General features: G+C 53.0%; 2 gene segments (V, D, J or C); both read left to right on the top strand.

Annotated features, from left to right (window-relative positions):
• Positions 1-1,435: 1,435 nt before the first annotated feature.
• LOC115271427 lies at positions 1,436-6,012 on the top strand. The segment is given in 3 exon segments: positions 1,436-1,509; positions 1,624-1,926; positions 6,005-6,012. Coding segments are annotated over 3 exon segments (357 nt in total).
• Positions 6,013-7,336: 1,324 nt separating this feature from the next.
• LOC112123445 lies at positions 7,337-9,539 on the top strand (the record flags this gene model as incomplete). The annotated part of the segment is given in 3 exon segments: positions 7,337-7,410; positions 7,526-7,831; positions 9,471-9,539. Coding segments are annotated over 3 exon segments (421 nt in total), but the record flags the coding sequence as incomplete, so codon positions are not given.
• Positions 9,540-10,227: the final 688 nt, after the last annotated feature.

Below are 10,227 nucleotides of genomic sequence, written 5' to 3'. Positions count from 1 at the left end.
CTCCAGAGACTGGAGAGAATAAAATGTGATTTGAGATGCACCTGGATATTCCCCATCTACCCTTCTGCAGATGGGTGATGTGGTTCAGTTCAGACTGGGCACCAGGGGGCGCTGTCACGCTGCACTTGTATTGTGAATAGTTTTTAGTGGAATAAAGTAGCCGTTTAACACACATTTGTCTTCAAGAGTCTGGTGCACAGACCGTGGTGTTTGAACAGCTGCGTCCTTTCAGATCCCTCATTCAGACCGAGTGGTGGGGGAGGAGGAGAAACAAGAGGTCTGAGGCACCCAAATGTACTGATTTAGGATCAGAATTATGAACTACTTCTCATTGTAATTGCTGGATATGTATTTGCAAAGTTTTTTTTAATTACAAGTAATTTAACTGACATTACATTTAATGCTGAACATCTCTGAGTAAAGGCCAAATTCAGAGCTGAGCACCCCTACCTGTACCACATGGAACTGACATCCCCTTCCGCCCCCCGCTGGATTTGACCCAGTGAGGCCGACTCTGCGGGAATGATCCAAGTTTGTTTCTCTGTCACTGTGAGGGGCCAGGAGGACAGGGGAGTAGCTAGAAAAGCCAGGGACAAGGGGCCACAAGAAGGTGCTGTAGCATCACCCTCCATTCAGTGTGGCTCACGCTTCCCCATCTGTCCAGAACATAGCGCAGATACCAAGGACAGGACTTAGGACCCGATTTGTAAAGGGATTTAGACGCCTAAAGATGTAACTAGGTACCCTTAAAAATCTGCCCCTTAGTCCTTTGCCTCAAGATAGAGCATCTCCTGTTCAGCTCTACAGCGCTCCTGCTCAATCCCTGGTGCTAACCTAGCTGACAGTCACTCCAGAGTGTTTGGCACCAGGTAATATTGATGTTTGCATCCATGCAGGTAATTGCAACTGCTGCCTACAGACTAAGAAAATATTTGGTCAGAGAGACTAAGCAGTGATCAGATTTACTCTGCTACATGGGCAGCTTGTAAACATGTGATTTCCCCATAACTAACAATAAACATTTCTCCGAGAACTAGCTCCCTGCACAGGCAGTTAGAGAGAACTGGTCAGTCTGTGTGATGGCACCATCTGGTTGTGTTAAATATTATTTAAGGAGTAGGTTAAAGTAAGGACCCCTTATAATAAATTATACTAGCAAAATCTGTTTCAATTTGAATTTCAAATAATAATTGAAAATGTACAAATTTATAGGGAGGTACTTTTTTTTAAAATAGCAAATCTTATTTAAAATAAAGCCTAAACTGGAATTTATATTTGAAATGTGAGTGTCTTTGTTGTTAAAACTCAGGATTAAGATTTTTTAAAAACCTGCAGCCAATGTATAGGGAGAGGATTTGCATGAAGGGGCCGTTCTCCAGCACTGGGGGTTTAAGAGGGAATCGGAGGGTCCCAGCCAGAGACCCGTTTGCCTCAGGAAGCCGAGCTCATCTGGATTCTCCACCATGGCCTGGGCCCCTCTGCTCCTCACGCTGCTCACTTACTGCTCAGGTGAGGGAATTGTTTCTTCAGTGACAAAAATATGAAGGACACTTGCAGGTGAGGAGGTTTGTCTGTGACGATCTGGAGTCCTTGTGCTGAGTGTGTTTGTAATGTTGATTTCAGGGGTCAGTTCGCAGCCCGTGGTGACTCAGGAGCCTTCGATGTCGGTGACCCCAGGAGGGGCTGTCACTCTGTCCTGCAGCCTGAGCACTGGAGCCATCACCACCAGCAACTATCCAGCCTGGTTCCAGCAGAAACCAGGCTCTGCTCCTCGGCAGCTTATATACAGCACCAATAGCAGACCCTCCGGGATCCCTGCCCGGTTCTCTGGGTCCATATCCGGTAACAACGCTGCCCTGACCATCACTGGTGTCCAGGCAGAGGATGAGGCTGACTATTACTGTTTGATATATACTGGTAGCAGTGGTAGTTGGTCTCACAGTGATCCAGCCAGATGGGGAACTGAGACAAAAACCTCCCCTGTCTTCCCCCAACATCTCCTCCAGCCTGCGCTCTGCACTGGCTGCACAGTTTGGTTCCTCCCTGCAATAGATGAGACACCGATTGCTCCTCCTTTGGAATTTCAGCCACCAGCTCTTGATGTCAGCAGGGGGCGCTGCTCCACCCGCTCCCCATTCACTCCCTCTGGGGGAGATGTCAGCCACTCTTATGCTCACTGCTTGGTATCTACAATGGAGCAGCTTTTGCTGCCTTAGGGATCCCTATGCTACAGACCCACCACTACCTGGATCAAAGTGGGATCAGACGGCCACATGCTCCTTGGGTAAAGGATGCTCCACAAAGCTCCTTCAGCCTTGTCTCAGCCAGTTCCATCTGCTCCCCACTCCCACCCTCTGTGGGACTCCAAAGGGCACTGGCCTCCTCCCTGCTTCTTCCCTCTCCACCCCACTCCCTGTGACGGGTTGGACCCCTTGGGAAGCCACCTGATGTGCTGAGATACCCCTGAGTCTACCTGTTCTGCCAGCCTGGGCCCCCTGTAGCCTGTCTTGCTGAGCCAGGCCCTGAAAACCTCCTCGAACACACACACAGGCAGGGCCACCCCCAGCTGCAGCTCAGCTCTGGGAAGACTCAGCTTCAAGGACTTGCTCCAGCACTCAGCTGTCCCCACCTCCCTGGGAGTGCAGACCCAGAGATATAGTAGGAAATTCACCCCCTCCCTCAATGTGGAGAGAGGTGTGCACACTTCTTACCCCGCCAGTTAGAAATTACAGAAACTGGGTTTAATAATAAACAAAACTAATTTTATTAACTATCAAAGGCAGATTTTAAGTGGTAAAAGGGGGAAGAAACAGAAGAAAGCCGATTACTAAGCAAATGAAATCAAACACGCAAACTAAGCTGGTTTCACTAAAGAAATTGGTTACAAATAGTGTTTCTCACCCTAGATATTGTTGCAGGCAGGTTGCAAAGTTTCGGTGGTTCAGAGTCCCCATTATATTCCTTTTCAGACTGGGCCCCTGTCTCAGTCTGGACTCCCCCCTTGCCTTCCCTTTTGCAGTCTTTCTTCTTGGGCAGACAGCCATGGAGAGGAGGAGTCCTGTTTGCCTTCCTCCCCACCCTTAAATAGGATTTACGTAAGGCAGGAGTCCTTTGTTTCCCAAACATGACCCCCCTTCCCTTACAGTGGAAAGTTACAAGAAGTCCCAGGTAATGTTTTAGTATCAGGTGACAAGACCACCTGACACTGTAGGGTCACAGCGTCCCTGAGTCAGGGGCAGTATGGAGCATCCACAGGAGGGCCAAGCTTTTCCCAGTCTATTGTCCTCACTGATGGGCCATCCGCCCTGTCTGGCTTTTCCATTGTTGTACCTGAAGTGTTAGCAGGGGGGTCACCCAAAGTAGCATAGTTGGAATAGAGACACACAGTCACTATTCGTAATTTCAGACACAGAAATGATACAGGCACACACACTGGATAATCACATTCAGTAAATCAGAACCTTTCCAATGAGATCTCACATGAGCCATCTTGCGTAAAGTACATCTCGGTTCTATCATATTCATATCATAAGCATCTTTTCATAACGAATATGGAGTGACACATCACACTCCCCCTCTCGGTGGGACTCCACAGGGCTCTGGCCTCATTCCTGCCTCTTCCCCTTCACCCCATTCCCTGAGTGTGCGACCCGCCCCCATTGCCTCACACTTCATTTCTGTGCTCGGGACTCACAAATCTCCTTCCCCACGCGTGACTCGTCCTCCTCCAGCCAGCACCATGCACGTGGCCGTCTCTGATTCTTGGCTCAGGCAGCTCATTGCCAGCTCCAGCTATGCACAGCCAAGCCCAACTTCTCATTGTAACTCCTCAGCCCTCTCCATTTCCTGCCTTCTCTAATGCCAGCGACCATGTGGGGGTCATCTCGGACTCCTGCCTCCCCACCACCACCTCCTGCTCCTCTGCTCATTCAGCCTCATCACATCTCGCCACCTCTTCCTCTGCAGCACAGAGACAAACAGACGCTTCCTGCCTGTCCTGGAGGACAGTGGGGCACAACGGAAAGAGTTTTGGGACAAGGGCTGTAGGGGGGGTGGCGTTTGCGGTACTGCTCCTTCTGCATGGCTACGAGCTCCTGGATAGCATCTGCTTGGCGCTCCAGCATTCTTTGCTGCCGGTGCTCCGTGCTTTGCCGCTGGTGCGCTGGGTTTCCTGGCGGATCCTGCTTTCTCTCTCCCTCCAGTTCTGTGTTTTCTCATTCTCTTTAATAGATTGCCGCATCACTTGTTGCAGCATGTCTTCTTTGCTTTTTCGCGGTCTCTTCCTGAGTCTTTGCAGTCTCTGAGCAGGCGATAAGAGGGACGGCTGAGGTCTCAAGGTTGCTGCCGCTGTATAGGCAAAATGCAACGTTTAACAGAGGCAGCATTGTTTATATCAGACAGAGTAATGATTCCCCCCGCACTTAAGGAGTAGAAAACACACAGGGTCTACACAATAGTATAATTTTCCCGTCCGAAACAGAGCGCACACATCCCACGGGAGCCTCAAAATGGTGAGTAAGGGGGACTGATTGTTTCAGGACTGCACTGTCCTCTGGGTTTCTGTGCCTTGGGAAGAGCCAACAGCTTCAGGGGGCACCTACACTGAACACTGTCCCAACATTTTCCACAGGAGTTCGTCCTGGACGATATCTCGCTGCTGAGGGTGACCTGGGAAGCAAGGGAGGGTCTTCTACTGCAATGCGGCTTCCGCCCTGGCCCATATGCAGCTTGCCTGTGTGCAGCAATGGTCCCCCCGCCCCTCGCGGCACAGTGGCGCGGACACGTTAGCCTGGCTGGGACAAGGACCACAGTGGCTCTCCCGATAAACCTGCGCAAGCGCATTGCACACGTTCTGGATGAACATTCGAGGAGATTACCGAGGCCGATTACCGCGATGTGATAAACCACATCAATGCACTATTCCGCATCTAGGCATGCATGCCTAACCCTCCTCTCCCAAAGAGCCCGCACCGAAAAAATTCCTTCCCGAAAAAAACCCGCTTACCGGGAACCTGCTCTTCTGTTTGTCCTCCACCAAGTACCGGCCGCTGCGACTGGCTACCTTCCTCCTGGCTCGAGAAGAGCTCCTGGCTGCATGGCTCCAGGGATTCCGGGGTGTCTCCATCCGGCCCACCACCTTCACTCCCGTTTTCTTCCTCCTCCTCCTCTTCCTCCTCCCACCCCACACCGGCTCTGAAGTGTCCATGGTGGTGCTCGGAGTGGAGGTGGGGTTAACCCCAAGTATCGCATCCAGCTCTTTGTAGAATCGGCAGGTCGCGGGGGGAGCACCCAAGCAGCCGTTTGCGTCGCGGGCGTTGTGGTAGGCACTCCAAAGCTCCTTCACTTTAATCCTGCACTGCAGGGCGTCCCGGTCATGGCCCCTTTCCATCATGTCCTTTGATACCTTCCCGAAGGTATCGTAATTCCTACGGCTGGAGCGCAGCTGGGACTGTACAGCTTCCTCCCCCCAAACACTGATGAGGTCCAGCAACTCGCCATTGCTCCATGCTGGGGCTCGCTTGGCGCGTGGAGGCATGGTCACCTGGAAAGATTCGCTGATAGCACTCCACACCACGCCGGGCTGAGCAAACACGAAGGGGATTTTTAAAATTCCCAGGGAATGTAAAGGGTGGGTCACATGGTTGGTTACCTGAGGCCAGGGCAGTAGAGTTTGAACTGATGACCAGAGTGGCTAGAACAGGCATTGTGGGATACTGCCGAATACTTCTGGAGGCCAGTTACAGCACATTGGGTGGCCACACTGGCGCCGCAGCGCTGCAGCGGCAGTGCAATACACGCTGTTCCTCTCGGGGACGTGGAGTACATGCAGCGCTGCAGCCACAGAGATACAGCGCTGCAAATGCCTTGCCAGTGTGGACGGGGAGTGAGTTACAGCGCTGGGGGCGGCTTTACAGCGCTATAACTCGCAAGTGTAGCCAAGGGCTGAAAAGAATAAAATGGGATTTGGGATACACCTGGATTTTCCCCGTTTACTCTTCTGCAGATGGGTGACATAGTTCAGTTATGACTGGGCAGTAGGGGGCGCTGTCTCCCTGCATTTCTATCATGAATTGTTTACAATGGAATAAAGTAACTGTTCAATACACATTTTTAAAGCGCCTGGTGCACAGACCGTGGTGTTTGAACAGCTGCATCCTTTCAGATCCTTCATTCAGACCGAGTGGGGGGGAGGAGTGAGACAGAAAATCAGAGGCACCCAAATGTACTGATTTAATTGGAGGGAACAATCTCAATATGAGACAAGAGACAACAGGGCGTGACAGACCGGCCTAAGACAATCCTGGCAGCGGGATGGGAAGGGTCTCAGCACACCCCTGGCCTCACTGCTGTCAGTTTGTTTGTAGGCATCATGGCAAAGGGGAGCTGGAGGGAGGATGGCAGGAGGGGAATGAGTTAGTTCTGGGAGTGTTCCCAGGGTGCGTGTCCACGCGTGAGGGGCAGCATGGGGATAGCTGGCCCGGCTGCACTGCAGTGGTGGCGGCAGTGACCCGTCTCCATGTGCACGTGATAGAAAATATCCGTTCACAGAGTAAAGGCCAAATTCAGAGCTGAGCACCCCTAGCTGTACCCACATGGAACTGACACCCCTTCTGCCCGCATAAAGGGATTTAGATGCACAAAGATGTAGCTCGGCACCTTTATAAATCTGCCCCATTCTCCTTTGGCTCAAGATATTGAGGCTCCTGCTTTAGCTCTCGCGTTCTCCTGTTCAGTCCCTGGTGATAATCTAGACGACAATCATTACAGTGTGTTTGGCACCATGAAACATTTATATGTTTGCTTCCATGTAGATAGTCTGTAAGCAGCAGCTGCAGCTAAGAAATTATTTGGTCAGAGAGACAAAGTAGTGACCACATTTACTCTGCTATATGTGTAGCTCGTAAACGTGATTCCCCATAACTAAAAATAAACATTTTCCTAGATCTAGCTCCCTGCACAGGCAGTTAGACAGAACTTGTCAGTCTGCGTGCTAGCACCACCTACTTGTTCTAAATATTATTCAAGAAGTAGGTTCAAGTAAAGTCCCTTGTATTAAATTAATAACAGCAAAACCCTGTTTCAACTTGAAATAATACATGAAAATGTACAATTTTATGGGGAGTTACTTTTTTTAAGAAAAAACATTATTTAAAATAAATTTGAGGTTAAATTTGAAACTTGAGTGTCTATGTACTTGTTAATAGTCAGGATTTAGATTTTCAAAAGACCTGCAGCCAATGAACAGGGAGCAGATTTGCATGAAGGGGCCGTTCTCCAGCGCTGGGGGGTTTAAGAGAGAATCGGAGGGTCCCAGCCACAGACCCGTTTACCTCAGGAAGCCGAGCTCATCTGGATTCTCCACCATGGCCTGGGCCCCTCTGCTCCTCACGCTGCTCACTTACTGCTCAGGTGAGGGAATTGTTTGTTTCAGTGACAAAAATATGAAGGACACTTGCAGGTGAGGAGGTTTGTCTGTGAGGATCTGGAGTCCTTGTGCTGAGTGTGTTTGTAATGTTGATTTCAGGGGTCAGTTCGCAGCCCGTGGTGACTCAGGAGCCCTCGATGTCGGTGACCCCAGGAGAGACTGTCACTCTGTCCTGCAGCCTGAGCACTGGAGCCATCACCACCAGCAACTATCCCTCCTGGTACCAGCAGAAACCAGGCTCTGCTCCTCGGCAGCTTATATACAGCACCAATAGCAGACCCTCCGGGATCCCTGCCCAGTTCTCTGGGTCCATATCCGGCAACAACGCTGCCCTGACCATCACCGGTGTCCAGGCAGAGGATGAGGCTGACTATTACTGTGCTGTGTATACGGGTAGCAGTAGTAGTACGTCTCACAGTGATCCAGCCAGATGGGGAACTGAGACAAAAACCTCCCCTGTCTTCTCCCTGTGATTCCCTCCAGCCTGGGCTCTGCCCTGGCTGCACAGTTTGGTTCCTGCCTGCAATAGATGAGACACTGATTGCGCCTCCTTAGGAATTTCAGCCACCAGCCCTTGAAATCAGCAGGGGGCGCTGCTCCATCCACTCCCCATTCACTCCGTCTGAAGGACATGTCAGCCGCTCTGATGCTCTCTGCTTGGTCTGTCTGGCATCCACAGCTTTTGCTGCGTTATAGATCCCTGTGTTACAGATCCACCACTACCTGGTTCAGACTAGGAGCGGACGGCCACATGTTCTTTGGGTAAAGAGACACCTCTCCGCTAACACAGTTCCCCTGTGTTACCCCATCAACTGAATAATACCTGGAATGGCCTGAAAGTGAGAGGAAAGATGTATGAGATCACTTTATGCGTCCCCGTTCCCATGCCTGGATGAAGTGTCCAGTTATAGGATGTATCAGAAAATAGATTATATCACAATCCCATTTGTTCTTAGCCAAAAGTTAGACCCAGGAGCTTTGGGGATTGTCCAGGGCCACAGACCTGCAGCCCTGTCCCAGCCATTGGAGCAACACACACAGGGCTGCCAGGTGTCCAGTTTTTGACAGCTAAGTGGGGCTAAGGCAGGCTCCCTACCTGCCGTGGCTCCGCATGGCTCCCGGAAGCAGCGGCATGTCCCCCTCTCTGGCTCCAATGCATAGGGGCAGCCAGGGGGTCCCCACGCTGCCCCCGCCCGAAGCACCAGCTCTGCAACTCCCATTGGCCGGGATTGGTGGCCAATGGGAGCTGCGGGGACGGCGGCTGCGGACGGGGCAGCATGAAGGGCCGCCTGGCCATGCGTCCACGTAGAAGCCAGAGGGGGGGACATGCTGCTGCTTCCAGGAGCCGCTAGAGGTAAGCACCTGTACTACTGACCCTCTCCTGCGCCCCAACCCTGTGCCCCAGCCCTGATCCCCCTCCTGCCCTCTGAACCCCTCGGTCCCAGCCCGGAGCACCCTCCTACACCCCAAACCCCTAATCCTCAGCCGCACCCCAGAGGCCCCACCCACAGCCTGAACCCCTCATTTCTGGCCCCACCGCAGACCCCACCCCAGCCGGAGCCCTCACCCCCTCTCACATCCCAACCCACTGTCTCAGCCTTGGGTCCCCTTCCGCACCCTGAACTCCTCATTTCTGGCAACACTCGGGAGTCCTCACGCCCTCCTGCACCCCAACATCCTGAGCCAGCCCAGTGAACGTGAGTGAGTGACGGTGGGGAGAGCGATCAAGAGATGGAGGGGGGCAGGGAGTGAGCGGGGGTGGGGCCTCGGAAGAGGGAAAGGGCAGGGGGCGGGGCGAGAGTGTTCGGTTTTGTGTGAGTAGAAAGTTGGCAACTTTAGACACACATGGGGGCAGCAGAGCTTGAGAAAGCTGAGGACACAGTTCAAGACCATCTCGGGTCACAGACCCCCACTCCTAACCAGGGCCGCCCAGTGGGGGGGGCAAGTGGGGCAATTTGCCCCTGGCCCCAGGCCTCGCAGGGGCCCCCACTAGAATGTTGGAGGTTCCCCCCTGCCTCCGCCTTCCCCCCTCTCCCCTCTCCAGGAGCCCAGCGAGCCGTGTCTAGGCACGGCCCCGGACAGGGCCTGAGCTCCCGGTGCTCGGAGCCGCGTGGTGAGGGGGCGGGGCTGTGAGCTGCGGCCGAGCGGCGGGAGCTCAGGCCCTGCTGGAGCTACGCCGCAGCAGCGCTGTCCGGGGCTGTGCCGGGACGCGGCTCCCTGGGCTCCGGGAGATGGGGGAGGCGGGGGTAAGAAGCGGCATGGTAAGCCCCTCTGAGCCGGACACCCCCCGACCCCATCCCCATCCCCCCCAGCCCCCCCCCCCCGCGCCCAGCCCCGCCGCGCTGGGCCCCCCCCGCCCCCAGCCCCCCACAGCCCTGACCCCTAGCTCTGAGCCCAGCCCCTGTAAGCCGGGCACCCCCCAACCCAGAGCCCAGCTCCCCACCCAGCCCTGGGCAACAGCTGCGCCACCCCCAGGCAGCGACAGCCCATTGGCACCAACCATCACCATTATCCAGCGACAGTCCATTATGTAATTGCAAATGTATACATACCATTAAAGCATTTAATGTTTTTAAATAATGTATTTTGTGTATTTTCAAATTATTTTGAATGTATTTCACTGGTTATTTTTTATATTTCCAAATACATGTTACTATAGTATTGCAACTTTTTTTTATGGAAGGGGCCCCTGAAATTGCTTTGCCCCAGACCCCCTGAATCCTCTGGGCGGCCCTGCTCCTAACCCTGGTGGCACATTTGTTCTTTGCCAAAAGGGAGAACCAGGGATTCTGGGAACTGAT

This window comes from Terrapene carolina, unplaced genomic scaffold, assembly GCF_002925995.2.
Source record: "Terrapene carolina triunguis isolate 2854851 unplaced genomic scaffold, T_m_triunguis-2.0 Scaffold13737, whole genome shotgun sequence".
Lineage (NCBI taxonomy): Eukaryota > Metazoa > Chordata > Testudines > Emydidae > Terrapene > Terrapene triunguis.
This window is presented reverse-complemented; position numbering and strand designations above follow the sequence as displayed.